We start from the raw sequence: 24,196 nt of genomic DNA, 5'->3' as shown, positions 1-24,196 counted from the left end.
CATCTTCCCCCACCATCGAAGCCAACACACCACCAGGTGGTGATCGGTTGACAACTCCGCTCCTCTCTTCACCCGAGTATCCAAGACAAGCGGCCTTAAGTCCGATGACACGACCACAAAGTCGATCATTGAACTGCGGCCTAGGTGCCTGGTGCCAAGTGCACATATGGACACCCTTATGTCTGAACATGGTGTTCGTTATGGACAATCCGTGACAAGCACAGAAGTCCAATAACTGAACACCACTCGGGTGCTAATTGGGGGGACCGTTCCTCCTAATCACGCCCTTCCAGGTATCACTGTCATTGCCCACGTGAGCATTGAAGTCCCCCAGCAGAACAATGGAGTCCCCAGTGGGAGCGCTCTCCAGCACCCCCTCCAAGGACTCCAAAAAGGGTGGGTAGTCTGAACTGCTATTTGGTGCATACGAACAAACAACAGTCAGGACCCATCCCCCCACCTGAAGGCGGAGGGAGGCTACCCTCTCATCCACCGGGGTGAACCCCAATGTACAGGCACCAAGCCGGGGTGCTATAAGTATACCCACACCTGCTTGGCGTCTCTCACCATGGGCAACTCCAGAGTGGAAGAGAGTCCAACCCCTCTCGAGAGGACTGGTACCAGAGCCCAAGCTGTGTGTGGATGTGAGCCCGACTATATCTAGTTGGAACTTCTCAACTTCACACACCAGCTCGGGCTCCTTCCCTGCCAGAGAGGTGACATTCCACGTCCCAAGAGCCAGCTTCTGTAGCCGAGGATCGGATCGCCAAGGTCCCCGCCTTCGGCCACCGCCCAGCTCACAATGCACCCGACCCCTATGGCCCCTCCAACAGGTGGTGAGCCCATTGGAAGAGGGACCCACGTTGTCCTTTCGGGCTGCGCCCGACCGGGCCCCACGGGTGCAGGCCCTGCCACCAGGCACTCGCCTTCGAGCCCCACCTCCAGGCCTGGGTCCAGAGGGGGGCCCCGGTGACCCGCGTCCAGGCAAGGGAAAACGTGTTCCAATGTTTTTAATCATCATTTAGGGTCTTTAAGCAGTCCTTTGTCTGGTCCCTCACCTAGGACCTGTTTGCCATAGGTGACCCTACCAGGGGCAGAAAGCCCCAGACAACTTAGCTTCTATGGATCATTGGGACACACAAACCCCTCCACCACAATAAGGTGACGACTCAAGGAAGGGAATTATAATATATACATATATAATATATATACAATAATAATAATAATAGATTATATTATATAATTAAGATGTCTAAGATGGCGCTGCACTAGTGGCGACTGATTACGGCAGCTCTCCCACACCGGTCTTGTTTCCTCTTTCTAATTGTTTTTTTTCTTACCTCTTTTTTTCAATTTATTTTAAGTAACTAAGTAGTGTGCCATGGAGACCAAGTTTGTTGTACTTGCGTTGGTCTTCATGCTGTTTTTTACATTGGTCACGACCGTGTCTGTGGACCCCATACGCAGCCAGGGCCCTATTGCTTACAGTAGGGATCAGCTGTTGGCGCTCCGTGGCAACGCGGTGCTGCCCCAGGAGAAACCCGACATCCCCCGGGAGCTGAGGAGGAGGAAGCGGGGGAAACGTGCCGGAGTTGCACGCCGGGCCAGGAGGAGGAAATTCAGACCTGTCCTCCCGTCCATCATCATGGGGAACGTACGATCTCTCCCCAACAAGATGGATGAGCTGGCGGCGGTGACCCGGCATCAGAGGGACTTCCGCGAGTGCAGCGTCATGGTGTTCACGGAGACATGGCTGAGCGCGGCGATTCCAGACACGGCCGTTCATCTGGACGGGTTCAATCTGGTGCGGGCGGACAGGACGAGGGAGAGCGGAAAGAGGAAAGGAGGAGGGCTGGCAGTGTTCGTGAATGATCAGTGGTGTAACCCTGGGCATATCACTGTGAAGGAGCGGCACTGCTGTCGGGACATTGAACTGTTGGCGGTCGGCGTGCGGCCGTACTATCTGCCGCGGGAGTTCTCACACGCCATTGTGATAGCTGCGTATGTCCCCCCCTCTGCCGACGCGGACGCAGCCTGCGACGTCCTCCTCTCCCTAACGAGCAGGCTGCAGACACAGCACCCACAGGCCCTCATCCTCATCTCAGGGGACTTTAATCATGCCCCCCGTCCTCCACTCTGCCCACCTTCACCCAGTATGTTACTTGTTTCACCAGAGACAGTAAAATACTGGACCTATGCTATGCCAACACCAAGGAGGCATACATATCATCACCCCCCCCCCCTGGGAAGAGCAGACCACAACCTGGTTCATCTCCTGCCCGTCTACAAGCCTCTTGTGGAAAGGCAACCAGCTGTGTCCCGCACTGTGAGGAGATGGTCCGACGAGGCTGAAGATGCTTTGAAGGACTGTTTCCACAGAACAGAGTGGGATCTATTCTGTGATTCTCATGGGGAGGACATTGACGGTCTCACAAACACCGTCACAGATTACATTAACTTCTGTGTGGATAACACCGTACCCACCAGGTCTGTACGGTGTTATCCCAACAACAAACCCTGGATCACCCCGGACATTAAGGCCCTTCTTAAGGAGAAGAAAAGGGCCTTTAAGTCTGGAAACAAGGACGAGCTGAAGGCTGTCCAGAGGGAGCTGAGGAGGAAAATCAGAGAGGGGAAGAATATGTACAGGAGGAAGATGGAGGACCAGCTGCAGCAGAACAACGTCAGCGAGGTGTGGAGGGGCCTGAAGACCATCTCAGGCCATAAAGGACCCGACCGCCAGGTCACTGGGGACCAGAAGTGGGCAGATAACCTAAACAAATTTTTCAATAGATTTGATCAGGCATCCACGCCCCCCCCCCAGCCCAGCCCTCCACGCTGTAGCCCCCTCCTCCTCCTCCCACCCTACCCCTGCCCCTCTCCAGCACCACCACAGCTCCTCCCGCTCCCCCTCTACAACAATCAGCTCACGGCCACCACCGATTGCTCAGGTCATGTTACAACCACCCCCTACAGTTCACCTCTTCAACCCACCCCCCTCACCCACATCCCCCAGCACACAGTCCCCCTGCTCCACCCTGTCCCTCACTGAGTCCCAGGTGAGAAACCAGCTCCGGAGGATCAAGACGAGGAAGGCTGCGGGTCCAGACGGCATCAGCTCCAGGCTCCTGAAATCCTGCGCAGACCAGCTGTGTGGGATTGTTGGACACATGTTTAACATGAGCCTGAAGCTGGGAAGGGTTCCACAGCTGTGGAAAACGTCCTGCTTGGTTCCCGTGCCCAAGACCCCGCATCCCAAGGACCTAAACAGCTACAGGCCGGTGGCACTAACGTCTCACCTGATGAAGACCCTGGAGCGTTTGGTCCTCTGTCATCTCCGCCCCCTGGTGAGCCCATCACTGGACCCACTCCAGTTCGCTTACCAGCCTGCCATCGGGGTGGATGACGCCGTCATTTTCCTCCTAGACCGAGCACTGTCCCACTTGGAGAGGCCTGGGAGCACTGTGAGAATCATGTTTTTTGATTTCTCCAGTGCTTTCAATACGATACAACCAGCACTGTTGAGGGACAAGCTGGAGATCACTGGGTTGGACCACCACCTTACGGACTGGATATTGGACTATTTGACCAATCGTCTGCAGTTCGTGAGGACCCGGGACTGTGTGTCGAACACAGTTGTCTGCAGCACAGGGGCACCTCAGGGAACGGTTCTGGCTCCGTTCCTGTTCACCCTGTACACTGCAGACTTCTCTTACAACTCCCCCACATGTCACCTGCAGAAGTTCTCTGACGACTCTGCAATCGTCGGCCTCATCACCGATGGGGACGATGGAGAGTACAGAGAACTGACTCAGGACTTTGTGGACTGGTGCCAGCGGAACCGCCTCCAGATCAACGCGGGTAAAACCAAGGAGCTGGTGGTGGATTTCCGCAGGCGATCACACTGCCCGGTTACACCGGTGAATATCCAGGGTACGGACATTGAGGTGGTGTCCTCGTACAAGTACCTGGGTGTTCACCTCAACAATAAACTGGACTGGAGCACCAACACCCACTCTTTGTATAAAAAGGGTCAGAGCAGACTCTATCTGCTCCGGAAGGCTGAGGTCTTTTGGAGTGCGGGGGTCGCTCCTAAAGACCTTTTATGACACGGTTGTAGCCTCAGCTATTTTTCATGGGGTGGTCTGCTGGGGCAGCAGCATCACTGCGGCCGACAGGAAGAGACTGGACAGGCTGATTAAGAAGGCGGGTTCTGTCCTAGGATGCTCCCTGGACTCAGTGGGGGTGGTGGTGGAGAGGAGGATGACAAACAAGCTGTCATCAATGATGAAGAACCACTCCCACCCTCTACAGGGCACACTGACATCACTGGAGAGCTCCTTCAGCGATAGGTTGCTTCACCCGAGATGCGTGAGGGAACGCTATCGCAGGTCCTTCCTGCCCACGGCTGTCAGACTGTACAACCAGCAGTCCTCCCAGCAGACCACTCAAAGAACTCAGGGAACTACAAGAACTCACCAAACTCAAAGAACACAACGTTCTAATTCTGGATGAGCAATGTAAACATCAGCCTGTAGTGTATATTCTTTCTTTTTTTTTGGTGTGTGAATATAATGTACATTCAGATAATATGATATATGTTAATATGTTCCCAATATGTGAATATGTAAATTTCATATGTTGCAGATGTTAATATGTATGTATATTATTTAACTATTTATGTTTGACCCCCCCCCCCTGCTGCCACGATCGCACAAATTTCCCCACTGTGGGACAATAAAGGTCTATTATTATTATTATTATGTATAGTGTCAGTACTTGTTGTTTTCTCCATCTCTAGTTTTTTAATTAGAATAATACGCATAACAAAACCTCAATAATCCCAACGACTGGTAATAGTGTCTGATGGGTCAATGATCCTTACGTCACCAACATGACACTGAAATTGTTGACAACCTCTTGACCGGTTTAAATCTGACAACACGCACACGCACACGCGCACGCACACACACACACACACACACACACACACAAACACACACACACACACACACACACACACACACGCACACACACACACACACACACTTCTGGATTCCAAGTGCTTGTGTTGTCTTTTGGGTCTTGACCAAAGACTGACAACATACAAACTTTATCCCTTAAATTGTAAAGTGGAATAAAATAGGTATCGACAAAAAAATCCGTGTTGTACGAGAAAAGAATAATAAATAGAAACATGAGACATTTAAGAAATATCGAAAAGGAAAACAAAGGTAGAACTGCAGGGGTTCATATGTGAATAAATCTAACAAGACAAATATATGATGTGGTATAACAGTCTATTAAATCGCTTGTGTTAAAGTTGCCCATGCAGTGCATGTGTCGCCTGACACAGGGGCTACGTCCTGTTATTACACAGCAGTATTGGAGGTGGCGCGCCTGTCGCCTGTGCCTCACTGGTCGGAGGTCTGTGCGGAGATGGCAGGACGGCCGTGACACACTGGGGCCTGTTCGGTGGTGCCGTGACGACCGAGAACCGCTGGGAGAGAGCAGGACGGGACCGAAGTACAACCGCGGACGAGGTAACACACTACAGGCTCCTCTTCCTCAAACCATTATGAAAGACTGTGAATGTTGAAGGTAGCGCCGATAAGTTTATCTTCCTCATCTAACCCAGTTGTTTGACTATGTTAGCCTGGTTGTCGTGAGTAACTAACTGCTAAAGCTGCTAACGTGAGTTAGTTACCGGCTGACTGGAAGCTATTGCTTCAGAGAAGCTAGCGTAGCTACGTTTGCAGCGTTAGCATGCTAAAGTAGCCGTTGCTGCTCAAATGCAACGACTAGTTCCAGTGGTGTAATGATTTCACTGGTCAGCCGATAGGGAGCCGTGAAGATAGTTAAGGAGTACATTTAATTAGAAGTAACATCGCTAGTGGAACCAGTGATACATTTGTGGTTATAGTGATGGCTAGCAGATTGAAAACTATATTTCTGCGTATAGCTGTCGGTGCAGACTTTTACAGTACACGGCTAGCTCTACGTGTCGTTAGCTAGCCTCATCCGACAGATACGATAGTTACCTATAACTTATGTCGAGGGGAAATATCAACCCATCCAACGTTAGGTTAGATGAAATGGTCTGGAACGTGTTATCAAACGTGAGCCCTTCTAAGTGAAGCTGAGCTAAGGTTAGCATTACACCAGATAATCCAAAGTTAGCTCTTGTTTCTGTCTGTATGAGAGTTGAGGCTGTCTGGTGTCTGACGGGTGATCTGCCTTTGGTAGGTGTTTGGTAGGTGCTTGGTAGGTGTTTGGTAGGTGTTTGGTAGGTGTCTGGATCGTTGAGTGTGTGGAATTGTGACCAATCTGCTGCTCTGTGACACAACGATCTGTGGTGGTTTCATGAGTTTTTCAAATTGAAAACAACTCCAACTTTTGATGGTGTTGACAGTAGTTGTCTACACATGGTGTTTATTGGACAACAGGACTGGTAAACATAGGCCTGACCTGAAGCAGACTGATATTTTATACAAAATTACTGCTTCACAAGAACCTATAATTTCTGAAGTAGAAGAAGGGAGAATTGAAGCGCAGTGTGTCAAAAGGTTAGCACAGTTAACTAAGACTCAACCAGTACATGCCAGTAATGTTTAGGCCTTCATGCCTCCCTTGTAGGGACGGGATTGAGAAATTCACAAACATGATTATATTGGTTTCAGAGTCAGATTTTATAATTGGCTATAGTGATGCTGTTAGTGAATGTCCAGCTGTCTATCAGCTTTGAGCAGTGGTTTGAATGTTGTAGTTGGCGCTCCTTTCAGCTCAAAGTGGTTCTGCTACTTCTGAAACATACCAATTTTTTCTTTTTACATTTTTTGCATTCTCATTTGCATCTCAATTTCACACAAACACACTCAGTTACCTTTAAGTTTGAAAAGCAAGACAGTAGAGGCGGCATGAGTCTCCCACCTCTGTGTAATTCTAGTGTGTCATGCCATCATAACAAAAGTTGTGAGATATTAACAGCTTCTGACTGTTGTTGAGATAAAGAAATTTCGGTTACACTTAGGCACTTAATATCCTGTATTGTATATGAGGTCATTAAAAGCTGATTCATAACCTTAGCTAGATTGTGCAGTTGTGATAAATTTGGTTTACATAAATCTGATACGGTTAAAATAATTTGATTATAACCTGGTTGGCAAAAATTATTCTGCCTCCGTTTATCAGGAAGTGTCATTCAAAGGGAAAGATTTTTTCATCTTTAAGACTTGGGTTATAGAAAACATGAAAATAAATTTTTCTGAAAGTCAGAAAAAAAATTGCTGCTGTGGTTAAAGGCGTTCAGAGGCATGAGTTGTTAATGTGGTGAAGAGAAGAGGACCCTGAAAAGAAGTGTCGAAGTTCTTTGGTTCTTTGGGCCTCACACAAGTGTGATCAACAAATATCTGGTGATGTGTCCAATTTTCACAACCCAATGCACTGTGGTTCTATTTTACATTCTGAAAACGAAACCTTAAACAATATGTTTAACTGCAAATTGAGGTGGGTTTTAAGAGCCATCATTATATTTGGTCGTTAATTTAATTCAGATCAACTCTATTGAATGTATAGATAAGGAAGCTCTGTCTTCGTTTCCAGTTGCAGTTTACTGGAAAAAACCATTCAAAAGTGGACTGAGTATTTTGAAGTACAACGTAAAACCTAAATTGCAGTTATAACAACCTGCATTGGTGTTCTAATAAAACGTTAACTATATGAATGCCATTTATTCATTTGAAACCAAACATTACTTTGTCTTGTTTGTTCGAGAGAAAAAAAATGGATGAGAAGGGGACCGAGTTTTCCTCTGTTATTAACCTGATGTCTCTGTTAGCTCGGGGTAACTGTTAGCTCAGGGTTAGCTTAAGGCAGTGGTTCTTAACCTTGTTGGAGGTACCGAATCCTGCCGGTTTCATATGCTCACTCACCGAACCCCTCTGTAGTAATTTTTTTTTAAATTTAAGACATAAGTATATTGTTTATTGGTGTATTTAATGAACTGTCCATTAATGTCATCTTTTTCAAAGAGCAAAACCAAGACAGTGCATGAACTCACTTGAAATTACCTACCTTCAAATCAGTGTGACTTCTGCTGTTGTTATTGAGAGACCAGATATGCGTGGCTTCACCTTGGCAAGTGCTACTCTTATGTAATTTTCACAGCAAAGTCTGTTTCTTTTGTTTTTAATGCAGCAAAGTGTTTTAATGCAGGAAGTGTTCCTTTATTTTTGCCAGTGTGAGACTAGAGTTGCTCAATTTGACATTGCAAATCGTGCAGAACACTGACTCCAATCACGTTCCGTTATACAGTACATGTAAATTCACGTTGCACATTTTTGTCCGACCACTTTCTTTTTTTGCTGGCTAAGGGGGGCGTGTCATCACGAATTGACACGATGTGTCAAACGTACACAGTGATTCATGTATGTTCAACAAAAACACCCAACATCCCTCTCCGCCGAACCCCTGAGACCGACTCACCGAACCCCTAGGGTTCGATCGAACCCAGGTTAAGAACCACTGGCTTAGGGTAACTTTGGACAGCTCAGACGTTGGTTTCCAAAGCACGAAGTGGAAACAACAAACAGAATCAGCAAAGTGTCAGTTTCTACACGGGGGTCAGCTTGTCTCCTCTGGTAATGCTGGAGTTAGCTTCTCCACTAGCATTAGTGTGAGCTAGTAGGCCATTCATAGCTAGTAAATGGTCACCTGATCACACACATTATTAAGCTGTGATTGGGTTTGCACTGTAACCAAGAAGACAGTGAACTTTTTATGTGTATGGCCTGTATTTCATTGTTGTGACACTCCTGTTTCATGTGTAGTTCATGTGGCCTTAGTGTAGAAAATGCAAAATATGTTTCGTTAAATCGAGGTATTCTTGCAAAGTCTTGCTTTTTTTAAAATAATGAATTAAATCCTGCATTTAGCACATGTATGCTGTGGACTGTGGCTCTGCCCTCCCGTCTGATATGAGTTCAGGGCTTTCCCATTCCATCAGTGTCATGTCAAGTCACATTCGACTTGGACTTTACAGATATTTTTCATGCCTTGGTGAGAGGTCACTTTTGACCTGCTGAACCACTGGGCATACAACCCACCATCAGAGAGTCTGAAGTGTGTGTTCTGTCACTGTGTCTTTACTGTCTTTTATAGCCTTGCTCTCCCATCTAATCTCTACAGAGGGCTGCTTGGCAGACGAATCTGTTTCTTATTGTTGAAAAAGTACGTCTCTCATCGTGTGTCTCCTTGTGATAAAGATCAAAAATCAACATTTTATGGCACCACATTTGTCAAGTCAGCAAAGTTTCAATATTTATCGCCGAGGAAAGTTCATGCTACCACACACATACACACACACACACATAAAGATAATTTGGTGTTTTTCAGAGGCACACGTTGGATTAAAAAGAAGACATTAAGTACTTCGATTTTTTTATTCAATTTTTAATATAATATACTGTTATAATCCCCGAAGGGAAATTAAGAACCCACACTGTAGTTATTGTTAATCACTCACACGCATGCATATTAGTGTGTACAGGCCCCTGTAACACACAACCTCACACAAGGGGGCCTGTAAGCATGCAGGGGAGGTAGAGTGGTGGACAGCTCCTTCGTAGTGTGCTCAAATGAGCAGCTTGTGAGGGGAGACGGCGCCTTGCTCAAGGGCGCCTTGCTCAAGGGCGCCTTGCTCAAGGGCGCCTTGCTCAAGGGCGCCTCGCTCAAGGGCGCCTCGCTCAAGTGCGCCTCGACAGTGCTCCGGAGGTGAGCTGATACCTCCCACTGTCAGCTCACCTCCAGGTGTTATTTTTTGGGTGGGAGCGGGAATTGAACTGCCGATCTCAGAAAAGTGGACTATCCGCTCTACCTACCCAACTCACTGAGCCACTGCCGCCCCTTTAAAAGGAAAGTATTTAAAATATTAAAACAAGACATTAGATAAGAGAAAGAATTACAGTCTGGGCTTGCACTAGGAGCTAGTGTGACTAAGCCACTGTGGCTCAGTGTAAAAGAATTGAGCGAGCCACAAAAAGCCACACTCTGTGTCCAAGACAGTGGCGCACGGGCGGATGACCAACGCTCGTCGCGTGGGGGGGAGGGTCCGGGGGAGGGAAATGTTTTAGAAAACGGGGTTGTTTTCTTGCATTCTGAGGGAAAAATCTTCTGTTCAGTTTACCTACAAAAATACACTTAAGTCAACAGTTCAAGCTGAACTATCTTTATTTCTGTCCTACTTTATGCAGGTATGAATGTGAGATTCAACAATTGAAAACTTGCATTCACTATGTGAAGATACAGTCATACAAAATATTACTCAATGTTTACTTGTAAGTTTTATTTAGACTAGAAGACATTTTAACTTTGACCACCACCAACACCATTGGTATGCCATAGTTTATTTTATTTCATTTTTAAAAAATTCAATAACATGATTTTTCATTTCAATTTTAAAAAGGCATGAAAAAAAGCAGCGAGGTGAATACACATTTACATGCATTGCTGGTTATTCCTGCCGGTCATAGGTATCAAAAGTCTAAGACTACAAACAAGTATTGATAATATCTTTCAATTACCTTCTGATAGGTCTGTCACCACTCCTCCCCCTCTCAGCATACACCATTTGTTTATTAATGAGGACTTTAACACAAACTTTACTACAAAACACTGGATTCTTTTGATCGATCGTCCTCACCTTGTCGTACACTAATTTGCGGGTTCAGCTTGTAAAAAAACAGTATTTTTGTTTTTCATTGGACGAGAGGAGGTCATGACCCGAGTGCATATTTAATGATCAGGAGCTCGGGTCACTTCGGCTAAATTCCGTCGGCATGCGGAAGCAGCGGTGCTAGCGCCGTTGGCATGCGGAAATAGCGGCGCTAGCACCGCTCGCTAGCGGAAATAGCGGCGCTAGCGCAGCTCGCAAGCGGAAGTAGCGGCGCTAGCACCGCTCGCTAGCGGAAATAGCGGCGCTAGCGCAGCTCGCAAGCGGAAGTAGCGGCGCTAGCACCGCTCGCTAGCGGAAATAGCGGCGCTAGCGCAGCTCGCTAAAGGAAATAGCGGCGCTAGGGCCGCTCGCTAGCGGAAATAGCAAGCGAGTTTTAACCTTTTTTTCCTATAAAAATAAGAACGCCACTGTGGCTACACAGTCTAAAAACCTTGTAGCCAATCTGGAATTTACTTCGCCTATGGCGAAGTGGCGAATGGCTAGCGCAAGCGCAGACAGTGGTACCTCTACTTACGAAATTAATTGGTTCTGGAAGAAATTACGTAAGTATAAAATTACGTAAGTAGAGACGCGTTTTCCATGTAAATCCCCTAATCCGTTCCAAGACCACAAAAACTCTGACATAAATGTTTTATAAAGCATAAAAATGCATCAAAACATTTAACAAATATATGTTCCGACTAGATTATTACACAATAAATGAGTTGTGAATAACGTAAAAAAAACCAAAGAATAGAGTAAAGAATAAATGATGGTCATTTACCTTTTAACTGCTGTCCTCATTGTTTTTTGCCCTCTTTGGTTCATGCGCTCCTGCCCCACCTATCTGAACAACAGAGTGAATTCCAGTCCTCCTTTTGAACTTCTCCAACTACCCACGCTGTGCCTTAAACTCCTTAAACTTCCTTTAGTTTTAATAAAGTGTCGATTGTAGATGGATTACGGCCATATTCTTTGGCGAGATCGACCAAACGCATCCCTTTCTCATGCTTTTCTATTGTCTCTTGCTTTGTACGGACAAAAAAGTTTTTTCTTCTTTTTTTCTTTTCCTCTTTTCTCTGTCACTTTCTTGGGTACCATAGTGAATACGTACTCAAAAAGTTATTATATTTGCGTAAAACTATCAGACTACCTCATGGGTCGAATGCCGAAGACACTGCAGAAGCACCGATCTAGCTCCACACAGAGGTGGAGTGGCATCCCTCTTAGCCAATGGGATGCCAGGAAGATATGTAATAGGTAATAGCCAATGGCAGAGCAGTTATGAGAATGTTGTGTTCAGGAACCTGTGGGAGATTCGAGTATCAGCCGATACTGTATTTTTACATTACGTAAGTCGAAATTTCTTTCGTAAGTGGAGGCAATATTTTCCTGCTGAGAAATTTCGTATGTAGAAAATTTCGTAAGTAGAGACATTCGTAAGTAGAGGTATCACTGTATTAAAGCCATAAAAAGGAATGAGGTTAGATTTGTATTTTTCTATTTTTGGGTCATGACTTCTTGATCTTGAAGCAAAGTTGATTCCAGATTCTCTTGAGGAGATTAACAAGAACGACACAACTACTCTTTACTGGGTCCTTTGGACATTTATTTCTACTTTAGGAGGTTTGTGTTTGTTTTTTTTAGATTTGGACTTAAGCTTGTGATCAGCTGATGGACGTTCTAGTTTACTGGTTGTTTGCAATAAATTTCGGACTCAATTTTTTTTGAAGCACTATTTAGAACTTTAAGATCCAACAGAGTGAAATGTTACAATGTTTTAACTAGTCGTAAATTTTGGTGTGTGTGTGTGTGTGTGTGTGTGTGTGTGTGTGTGTGTGTGTGTCCTTCTGTTTCAAATTCACAAACACTAGTATATATGGTGCACTTGTAAAACTCTTTCATGAAATGTATTAATTTATGTTCTAAGGGTTTTGGATGACTTTATGGCTGACAAGGGAAGTGAGTTGTCAGACTTTCAAAGCCGATGACTGCTGAAATGGGAACCAGCAGCCTGCAGGTGGAATGTCTGGGAATCATTGTTGGAACAGAACCAATATAAAAAAAAGCAGCAGGGACTTTTCAGTACAAAACAACCATTCCTATGCATAACATCGTAAAGTTAAAATAAAGTTAAAATTACTGTGCAAGAATAAACTGGTGTTTTAATCACAGGTCAGACTACAACCTGCTATTGTTAGCAACCTCTGTACTCAAAATTGATCCTTTTTTGTTTCAGAGGAATTATGGGACACGGGTTGGGCTGAACAAGAGGGGGTCTAGCAGCACACCACTTGTAAGTATCAACTATTTTTCTTGCATTTTGTCTGTTCAGAATGTGGGAAAATGAGCAGAAACAAAAATTCAGAAATTTTAAAGCGGAAGATTTTAACTAATTAGCTGTATTTTTATTGTAATCTTGCAGAGTGTCTTCTTTTTAATATGCTGTGTGTGTGTGTGTGTGTGTGTGTGTGTGTGTGTGTTTTCATGGTTTTAAAGGTTTACAACTGTGGTGTGTGACATGGCCACGGCCTCATCTAGAGCAGAGTCTAGCCATAGCCACAGAGGAGCTTCACAGCTCCATGCCATTGGTGAGTCCGTCCACTGTGGACTGTGGTGTGCAGAATCAGTAGTTTAGAGACAGTTACTCAATTGTTAGAATGAAAATGATCAAAGACTGATGTGTCAAACATCCTGTAGTTTCAGCTGTGGTGTCTTTTATTTGTGAAGCTCTCTTGGTTCGTGATACGTGGTCAATTGCCTTAATTACCGTATTTTCCGCACTATAAGGCGCACCTAAAAGCTTAAAATTTTCTCATAAACTCGTAGTGCGCCTTATAATCCGGTGCGTCTTATATATGGATTAATATTCATATTAATATTGGTTAAAAAGATGATCGCTGAAAAAAAGCCGGCAGTCTGGCCGCCAGTCATGCCGCACTCCACCACCAGAGGAGCACCCTCACAAGGCACTCGGGCCTACGCCCCCTAACAACGGTAGTCAAGGGGCGTCACCGAAGTCCCAGCTCTGACTGAGCTGCACTCAGACGGTAGAGCAGACTGTAGGAGCACCGGTGATCACGTAGCAAAACATAAGGAACTTTCAACAATTCTATTAATAAAGTTTGTCTGACTGACTAATGTCAGTATTTCCTAACTATTTGGCGTCGGAAATAACCCACTTTAAAATTAATTGGTCTTAAAAATGCCATTGTGCTGTCATCTGGAATCTAGTGACTGTCCATTCTATTAGTCTGTGGAAACACACGGAGAAACTGGCATAAAGGTGAATGAAAGACCCTCAAAGCTGAACTTCCAGCCTTTTCTGAAATTTCAAGAGCAGAGTCACTGCTAGACAAATGTGTGTGGTGTGCTGCAATTGATTTCCAAATGTAGTTGATAGCTCTGGCCGGGCGGCGGAGGGGCGAATTCAGGTTTGTGTGTTCTGTCTGCAGCGACGTGCTGTGAGATTCACGGCAGTGAGACACAGACGTTAAAGTCAGTTCTATGAGTAAAGCAGCGTCATATTTGATAGTAAATTAGCAGCCTAACATTAAGAACTAGTTAAAAATTGTTTAGGACACACAGCAGCAAATAGCTGCACCTCACCTCCGACTGGACTACTGATCGATCGAAACAATATTTAATTAATAAACGAAGACGAACGTCGGAGCTTAAATATCTGCTTCGAACTTCAGATCAGGAAATAATCCGCTCTGTTCGCCCTGACTGCACTCGTAAGGAATTTAACCAGTTTTTAATGTCAGGTTTTTTAATATGCGTGTTGACTTCTTTCTAAGATGGCAAAGTGATCAAGTGATCAGGTTTCCTTGATGAGGCTCAGAATGGCTTATTGACATAACAATAGGGTCCATTCAAAGGTAGTCAGGAAGTCATGAATGCAATCATGACTGCCTGAGCAGCGCGGCTCTATCTAGTGGACAGATTGCGCAACTACAGCCACTGCAGTTTATCAAATAAATTTTATTTATTTTTTATTGTGTGCGCCTTATAATTCGGTGCGCCTTATATATGAAATGAATTATAAAACAAACTAATTATTGAGGGTGCGCCTTATAGTCCAGTGCGCCTTATAGTGCGGAAAATACTGTACTCATTTTTGTGTAACTCTCAGCATTCCCCTGTTCTCTGGGGTTGCAGAACAGGATGACCAGACAGCGTGAAGAGCCACGAACTGCATGGCTAACTAAATTAGCCGTCTAACTAAAGATATAGCTAAGAGTACAATGAGCATCAGTCAGCAGTTACTTTTGTTAGATGCTGACCTCTATTTTATCAGTGATCTGACAGGTGGCACATTTTTACTTATTACTGTATTTATCTGAATGAGTTTCAATTATTGCTGGAAACTTAAAATGTTGAAACTTCCTGTGTGTACCCACCACTAGTGTCCTACGCCAAAATTAAGAGGAAGAAGAGCCTGTTTGGGACTGCCATCTATGTGGAGGTGACAGCAGAGGGGGAGTCACGCCGCACAGCAAAGTCTCACAACTCATCCAGTCCTAAATGGGATGAGAGGCTCACTCTGTAAGACGCTAAACGTTTCCTTCTCAATGTTTCTCACAGTTTGTGTTTTTTTGGTCTTTCTTATTCTTTGTGTTCACACATATGTTCACCGTGGTACTTCAGAAAGGAACACAGGACAACCCATTGATCCTTGTGTAACTGATTGTTTATAAACGATAAAATGAGAGGCTGGCCTTACTGATTTACATCTTGAGGCAACTACAAATGTATTCTAATATTGTAAAAGCATTGATAAAAGCTTAATATCACAGCTTCAAAACTGTCAATGGAGTTGAAAATAACAAACCTATGAAAAACATTTTCACCCAGGGTTATATAAATGTTAACAAACTGCTCTTGCACTAGGAGGTAGTATGACTAAGCCACTGCGGCTCGGTGTAAAAGAACTGAGCAAGCCACAAAAAGCCACATCCTGTGTCCAAGACAGTGGCGCAGTGCGCGGGTGACCAACGCTCGTCATGGGGGGGGACACTCCCCCTGGGGGAGTCCGGGGGGGCTCCCCCGGGAAAAGTTTTATAAAATGGGGTTGTTTTCCTGCATTCTGGTGCATTCTGAGGGCAAAATCTTCTGTTCAGTTTACCTACAAAAATACACTAAAGTCAACAGTTCAAGCTGAACTATCTTTATTTCTGTCCTACTTTATGCAGGTATGAATGTGAGATTCACTAATTGAAAGCTTGCATTCACTATGTGAAGATACAGTCATACAAAATATTACTCAATGTTTACTTTTAAGTTATACTTAGACTAGAAGACATTTTAACTTTGACCACCACCAACACCATTGGTATGCCATAGTTTATTTTATTTATTTTAATTCAACAACATGATTTTTTTTCATTTCAATTTAAAAAGGCATGAAAAAAAGCAAGCGAGGTGAATACATATTTACATGCATCGCTGTTTATTCCTGCCGGTCATAGGTATCAACAGTCTAAGACTACAAACAAGTATTGATAATATCTTTAATTTACCTTCTGATCGGTCTGTCACCACTCCTCCCCCCTCTCAGCATTCACCATTTGTTTATTAATGAGGACTTTAACACAAACTCTACCATAAAACACTGGATTCTTTTGATCGATCGTCCTCGCCTTGTTGTACACAAATTCGTGGGTTCAGCTTGTAAAAAAACAATATTTTGGACGAGAGGAGGTCATGACCCGAGTGCATATTTAATGATCGGGAGCGTTCAGGTTGGTTCGGCTATTTCCGTTGGCATGCTTCGGCTAAATTCCGTTGGCATGCGGAAATAGCGGCGCTAGCACCGCTCGCTAGCGGAAATAGCGAGTGACAAAGTTGTAAGTTTTAGCCTTGTTTCCTTAAAAATAACAACGCCGTTGTGGTTACACAGTCTAAAAACCTTGTAGCCAATCTGGAATTTACTTCGCCTATGGCGAAGTGGCGAATGGCTAGCGCAAGCCCAGCAAAGTTATGAACAAATGTTTTTTTTATGTTCAGAGTAAATTTTAAAAAATGGAGAAAAGTTTTTGTGTACCTGTGTTCTGATATGGCATTCTTTTTCTGTTGTGGTTTTGAAAGAGAGGTATTGAGTATAATTAGTTTATCCTTCTGTTGTATGACAGATTTAGGCTCTGATAAGAGGAAGAGGGAGCAATAATTCTCCCTATTATAAGAGGAATTATTTTAGTACCCTGTCTGTGGTGCAGGAATTTTCCCTTGTCTAACTAATAATAACAATAAATAATGACACATATTTGAAAAGCCCCTATAATATAAAAAATTGCAAAAGTAATGACAAACTCCTTGTGGGCACCTCTGATAATTATGTCAAGGAGGGAAAGTGCTGCGTGACCACACACACATAGGTTTTTGTATTTGAAGAGCCAGTGGCCTGAACATGGCCGACTCTCTGGTTTCTGATTGGTTTGTCCTCATGCCTGACACACGTCACTGCAAGTGCTCATTGTCTTAATTTGGTAATTACAGCTGATCAGACAGAGCGATGCTGTGTTCCTGGTCCTGTGTTTACATCGTAGATGTTATGCAATCTCCTACACAGGACAATCTGATCCTACATAGTTCTCTTCAGGCTTGTGGACTGTGCTGTCTCGTCTTCTCTCTGCGTTACGACTGATCAGAATGCAAATTATTTGCTTAACCTGTGACAAGGACAAGTTATTCTGAGGAGAGTTGTGTTTAAAAATGGAGAAACCTGAAGTGGTTTTTAATCATGTATGTTGTTTTGTTCTTGATTTTTTTCTCCAATAGGATGTAGACGTATTCGATGCACGTCTTTGTTCTTTGCTAACACTTTTGGGAGGACAAAGTGTCTCACACAGTTATGGAACACTAGTTCATGGTTCCCCACAATAAAGTGGTATCATTGCCCGTCTTGGCCGATCATACAGCCTTTGTCGGTCACTGCGGTGTGTGCTGTTTGCCTCAGGCTTTAATGGAAAACATTAGTTCAAAGTAGTGACATCTTCACTGTCACCAAAACTGATAAAAAAGAGGTGAAGTCAGTAATGCACTTTCAGTGTTTTAAATTCTGTGCGAGCCTTTCTACAAACAGAATCCAGGTTGTTGTTTTTTTTTTTAGGTTTTCAACCTCTCGGTTTCTTTACAACATCTGTCCCAAATTCTCAAATTTTTCTGTTTTATTAAGAACCTCTTGTTGGGACTGTGCAGCCATGTTAGCTCTGTGTCGTTCTGCCGACTTGTGTTGACTTCTTATTTCCTCACTGAATGTTTTGTTTAGAAAACACTGCAACTGATTTTGTGTTGGGCACAAACATCCCCGTGTGCGCTCACGGTTCATGCGCTATGCCTTGTGTGAGCATAAACAAAGGCTCAAACCTGACTGAGGACTGCTTACATGCTTATTTTAAAAGTGGACAAATCCTTACTGACTAATAGACAAGAAGCAGATTTCTGATTTGAAGCTCAGTTCAGTCAAAAATCTATTTTATTTAATACCACAAAAACAGAGAACATGAGGGAAGAGTGTATCCTCAAAGCTTGACCTTCTGGTGAAACGAAAGTGATTTCTGTGGAGTTAAATAACTACATGTATTAATTATTACCTGTGTTTGTGTGTCCCTGACATTCTAGGAATGTAACCCCACGCACACAGGTGGACTTCAAAGTATGGAGTCACCACACCCTGAAGGCAGATGCTCTGCTGGGCAAAGCAACGCTAGACCTGATTCACACCCTGGAGCAGCATGAAAGAAAATGTATGACTACATCAAACACAAAGACCGCTGTGTGTAATGTGGTGTGTATTCATTTTAAAACAGTGCAGCAGGTTCACTGCTGCACAGCGACAGAGTTAGTAAGACAATCACCACGTCATCTGAAATCAGGATCATATACTTTAAACAGAGTAGAACTTTACTTCACATATTAATCAGCATCTTTTTTCTGTAGATTGTTATGTATTTTTCTCTAAATTAAAGGTCATTATTTTCTTTTTGAAGAAGTATTCTGCTTTGAATATTAAATATCAGTGTGTTTTCATGACTCCTCATGAATCCCTGGTGTGTTGGTACAGTGGAGAATGTGAAGGAAGTGCTGAAGCTGAGTGTGGAGCAGAAGGGGGCTCTGGTCCCCACTGGGGAGCTAATCGTCTACCTGGATGGCTTGACTGTTACTGACCAGGAGGAACTGGCTCCACTGACTAACGGCAATGCAGCCAATGGCACCAGTGAGCTGAGTATGTGTGTTATTGGTAATGTCGGTGCCCTCATTTTTATTTACTGCACACACTGGTGATAGACAATAAAGAAAACATAGTGAGTGAAAAGAGCCACAAAAATAATTATGTTCTCATGTAAATACAGCCAGAAAAGCGATGGTCACGTCGTGTCATCAAGCACCAACACTTCATGACTGAATTAATTTACTAAATGGACATTGACATTTAATCCAATCCCTTCCAGAAGTCCAGAGGAATGGTGATGCCATCCATGAAAACGGAGACTTGTCTTCCTGTTCCTCAAGGGCTGCCAACAGGTAATGAAATTCAGGCCAGCAGGGATTTTTTGTGCATATTTTTTGGGGACTTTTCCTGCCACAGTAGTCCTTAATTGTCAAACCAAGGAATTCCTGCAGATCATAAAGACTGTTGCAGACATCATTTCATCACAGTGACTTCATGAAGATGTACAGTATTTTTCGTCATGTTACCCTTTTCCCATTGTTTTTTACTTAAGTAAAAAGATTCTCACTTTGTCCTGCCTGTTCTCACTCTGTACCACTCTGCAGTATTTGTCATGCTGTAAGACCTCATGACCACATCTTCTCTCTTTAGGGGAGAGAAAAGAGCACTGAGAAATATTTGAAACAACAGTTGTGAACTTTTAGAGAAGTGTTCTGTCATGTTTGTCCTGTTTGATTGGCACATGGATAGAACACTTCACGTTGTAAACAGAGGGTTGACTCCACAGAACAAGCTTTCAGTGGTCAGAGTGTAGAACAGTTTAAAAAAGATGGTAATGCCTAGAATGAAAGACTGGTTCATGAAGTGCGCTTCAGTGGGGATAAAGGGTTTTTATTGGGATAGTGCAATGGAAGCACATCTTATCGAACCAGATGGAAGTTGTGTGTGTGGGGGTGGCTTATGGCTGGCTCCCCTCTGCATTGCAGTTGCTTAGAGGACTGCAAGACACAAGCAGGGCTGTGTTTAGAACTAATGTTCCCCCTTCTATGACTTGACTGTGTGTGTGTGTGTGTGGGTGTGTGTGTGGGTGTGTGTGTGTGGGTGTGTGCACATTGCCAGAGGGATGATTGTGAGATGGGCTTCTCCATTATCATTAACTGAGCAATGAAATTTGAAACATGTTGATGAAAGCCAGGCGGCTGTAATGAGACACACTGGTACATGTGTTACATTTAACTGTAAAACACAAGGTTGATGAATTCAACAGATTCTTAACCTTTTTTGCCAAGAGAAAATCATCATGAAAAGATAAAATATGAATCAGCAGAAAAGAATGAAACCAAATATGTAATATGTTGAAATAAATATTTGCGTCAACTAAATCCTTAGTTATGAGTAGTGTATTAAGTAGATGAAGTTACTCTAAGAACCGAGGCACACCTTGTCTTCTACCATTCCACCACCATCATGTCACCGTTCCTGAGGAGGCTGGCCTCCTTCAACATCTGTCCTGAGCTCCTCCTCATGTTCTATCAGTCCGTAGTCTCCAGTGTGCTGTCATACGCCATTGTGTGTTCGGGTGGCGGGGCCAGGAAAAGAGATATGGACCGTCTTAACAGACTCATCCGCAGAGCGGGCTCAGTGGTCGGGCTGAGCCTGGACTCTGTGGAGACAGTTCTGGAGAGCAGGACCATGTCCAAAGTCAGGGCTATCATGAACAACACCAGCCACCCCTACACACCACCTTCTCCCAGCAGAGGAGCACCTTCAGCGGCAGACTGCTGTCACACAGCGCCTCCACAGGGAGGCTGAGGTCCTCCTTCATGCCCCATGCTATCAGGGGGTACAATGACTCTAAGGCGGGGGGCGGGGGAGGCGAGGTCAGCACGCGGTTGAATGGAGGGGAGGAGATGGGATGTCAGCCTGTGCTGCAGTGTAGTGGGGCCAAGGTGTTGTGATGTCGTATCATGCCAACTCTTATATCTGTTACATCCTGTTCCAGTCTTTCCAGGGACATATTAGTTTGCTTATGTCCCTCCTAATTTTCTTTGTGGAGTTTCCTCAACTTCTCTAGTATTCGTCCTTGGTCCTGCGGACACCTGTTGCTAGTAGCATCCAGGCTAACATCGTCAGAGCTAGCCTGTCCGTGTTCTTTATCGTCTTTTTCTTTCCTGGAGACCTTGTCTCTCGTAGATGAATACGTCTTGTAGGAGTACTCTCTTTTATTTAGCACGTCTGATAATTATTGGCATCGCTGGTTTGTCTTTACACAGCTGTTCTTTCTGTGGTCCCCAGACCAACTTTTTTGTTTTTGTTTTTTAAAGATCAAATCATATGTTTCCTTGATTCTTTGTGCTCCATGTGACTCCATAAATCAGTCTTTTGTTCCAGGATGTCTCTCCATAGTGCAGACATTGACATTCAGAATCTTTTAAATATGACATTCAGTGCAGCCCTACATGGAACTCGCACCCAGTTCACTTTTCATTCACATATTTCTTGCTGCTGTTTTGAAAGTAGAATTTAAGATCTTTCATTCTTGCACTTCAGTATTCTTATTTTAGTTCTTTCTTCATGCCGACCTTCCCTTTATTCTTTTTCCATCCTGAAATTCTCAGCCTTCCCCTCCTGGGAGTTTATTTCTCTTTGTACCCCATGTTACTTTGTTCCATTTCTTTTATTCTTTCCTTTCATGTACATCATCTTTTATGTCTACTCTTCCCCTGATGCTTTAAGAGATAGTTTTTTCGTGTAGCGCCAAGTTTCACAGTCTTTCCTGATACAACATTGGCCTCAAAGCTGTAAGCATTTAATATTGTTTGGTTCAAACTGGTGGGGCGGCACGGTGGTGCAGTGGGTAGCGCTGTCGCTGCACAGCAAGGCGGTTCCGGGTTCAAGTCCTGCTCTGTGTGGAGTTTGCATGTTCTCCCTGTGTCTGCGTGGGTTCTCTCCGGGTTCTCCGGATTCCTCCCACCTCCCAAAAAAAAACGTGGCTTCAGGTTAATTGGCCAATCCCAAATTGACTGTAGGTGTAAGTGTGTGTGTGCTAGTTTGTCCGTGTATATGTGTGGCTCATTGCACCGCACCCGGAGTGTCCCCTGCCTCACGCCCCCAGTCGGCTGGGATAGGCTCCAGCTCCCCGTAACCCCTGACGGATGAAGCAGGTTTAGAAAATGAATGAACAAATGGTTCAAACTGTCTCTCTTGTTTCTGTGTTAAGTTTCCTCTCTCTATCAAGAAAGAACGAAGAAAAGAAAGTATACTTTATTAATCCCCAAAGGGAAATTACATTGTCAGGTATACATTTTTGTGTTAGTTTTTACAGTTGGTGTGTACAGGCCCCTGAAACACAGCACACAAGGGGGCCTGTAAGCATGCAGTTAGTACACACAACATCAAACTGTGCATGGGGAGGCACAGTGACGGGCAGCGACTTTCGGGGCCCACCCCAATTGAGCAGCTTGTAGTGGGGACACGCCAAGCTCAAGGACGCCTCGGCAGTAGCTGGGAGGTGAGCTGACACCTCCCACCATCAGCTCACACCCCGGTGATGTCCTGGTGGGAGCGGGACTCGATCCTCCGATGGCTGGGTGATCTGTCTTCAAGACGTCTGCTCTACTGCTGAGCCACTGCCGCCCCCTATTACTATTAATCAGGTGTTAGTAGTAAAACACAAGTCGTATTGATCATCATCTCAAGATCACACTGGGATGGGCTCCAGCAATCCCCCATGACCGGTAATAAGCATAACATGTGGGTGTAAAATGAAAATAGATTAATTGAATTTTTAATTTATACCTGAAAAATTAATTACATGCCTGTTTTTGTCCAGGAGTAATAAAATGACTTACATCACATATATAATTGTGTGTAGATATACTATTATTTGTATTAATTGCTGAGCCTCTCTTCTCTCTGCAGCTCAGTGAATGGTACAGACATGGACATGAGATCAGATACCTGTTGGGGCCCTGACCGTCAGGATGGCCAGGGGCCTTCCTGCAGCTCCGTCCTTTGTCATTCTGTCAACGGAGACTCCTCAGCCAGCTCCACACCCCCTCACCAACCCTCAGACAGTGAAACAGACAGCCGGACAGGTCAGTTTGCCTCTCAGGGCAGGGAAGCACGGTGCCTTTAGAAGATCTGAAATCAAGTTTTGTGTTTCCAGAAATTTCATTGCTAAAATCCTCTGTCTCCTTGCATGTGTCATAGGTGGAAGGTGGAGGTAATTTATGTGAAAATAGACACATGTCGGGAAAAAAGTGATAAGCTATAGAATTTAAAAGACAGCGTATTAAGTATTAACTCATCACTTCATTTATACATGTGAGTCTTTGCAGCACCTATTTTGTGTTGCTTGGGCTAGTATCAATCCACTTAGATTTTCATGGTTCACTCAGTCCCCATGAACAAAGTAGAAGATCAGTAGATTAATTTTCATTAAGTGAGGCCTGTAATCACTGCTGCTGTCAGCACCTCTGTGGAAAAGTCCCTGGAGGGAGAAACAAAGGAAAGGGAAGCAGATTGCAGTACACGGTAGAGGACAGCGAGGGAACCCATAGTTCAGTGACGACACTGAAACTGATGAACTGAGCTCTACTGGCACACAGAGGTCAGGGTGGGATTGCAAAAGTAAAAAGTTATATAGTTGTTATTGATATTTTTTATTATGACCCCTAATAAAAACAGCATGGTTCACCTTTGTGATGCCGTGTGTGACTCACTACAATCACATGCCAAATCACATACCATCAATTACATTTTATAATGCAGCTATCTGCATAATCTTTAACATCCATGATGCATTGAAAGGCTTTAAATGTCTGCCTTTGTCTTTCCTGCAGTCCTCGGGGAGTCCTGTGATGCAGCGCAGGGTCCATCAAATGCTCTACCAGGTGATGTGCTGCTCCCTGCAGATGATCACGAGGGCTGCAGTGGAGATGCCACTGTGCCAGACCCTGACACCACTCCAAGTAACCCGTGTCAGCCTCAGCCAACCTCTTCACAGGCTCCAGTCTCCTCTTCCTCTGCCGTTAAGCCTTCTGATGCTGCAGCTGCTGTTGCTGCTGCATCCTCCACATGTATGTCCCCGCAACAGGGGGGTGTGACCAACGCGGCCTCCTCCTCACCGTCATCCTCTTCTACAGCACAAGGAGAAGCAGGTGCCCCAGGAGGCAGTAGTGAGAGCAGTAGTACCAGTGCAGCTGTAACGACGGATGGGTTAAAGCCCCGGCAGCAAGCCCCCAATTCTGGAGCCTCAGATCCTCTACCACCAGGGTAACAACCACCACTGCTGCTCAGTTTCTGCAGTC

General features: G+C 44.6%; 1 protein-coding gene across 6 annotated transcripts in view; it reads left to right on the top strand.

The window, feature by feature from the left end:
• Positions 1–5,393: 5,393 nt before the first annotated feature.
• LOC137587658 (NEDD4-like E3 ubiquitin-protein ligase WWP1) overlaps positions 5,394–24,196 on the top strand; it is a 30,692-nt gene continuing 11,889 nt past the window's right edge. The window contains exons 1-10 of one of the 6 annotated variants that reach the window (XM_068304225.1): positions 5,394–5,543; positions 12,951–13,007; positions 13,211–13,302; positions 15,121–15,259; positions 18,335–18,459; positions 18,777–18,938; positions 19,165–19,237; positions 22,806–22,981; positions 23,729–23,965; positions 24,032–24,161. In XM_068304225.1, the coding sequence (XP_068160326.1) occupies positions 13,233–13,302; positions 15,121–15,259; positions 18,335–18,459; positions 18,777–18,938; positions 19,165–19,237; positions 22,806–22,981; positions 23,729–23,965; positions 24,032–24,161 (1,112 nt within the window). In that variant the 5' untranslated portion in view covers positions 5,394–5,543; positions 12,951–13,007; positions 13,211–13,232. Of the gene's footprint in view, positions 5,602–12,950; positions 13,008–13,210; positions 13,303–15,120; positions 15,260–18,334; positions 18,460–18,776; positions 18,939–19,164; positions 19,238–22,805; positions 22,982–23,728; positions 24,162–24,196 lie in introns of all 6 variants that reach the window. The other 5 variants (XM_068304224.1, XM_068304223.1, XM_068304222.1 and 2 more) reach the window with 5 other exon arrangements.

The sequence above is a fragment of the Antennarius striatus genome, chromosome 20, assembly GCF_040054535.1.
Source record: "Antennarius striatus isolate MH-2024 chromosome 20, ASM4005453v1, whole genome shotgun sequence".
Lineage (NCBI taxonomy): Eukaryota > Metazoa > Chordata > Actinopteri > Lophiiformes > Antennariidae > Antennarius > Antennarius striatus.
The sequence above is the reverse complement of the archived record's forward strand: the minus strand, read 5'-3'. Positions and strand labels throughout refer to the sequence as shown.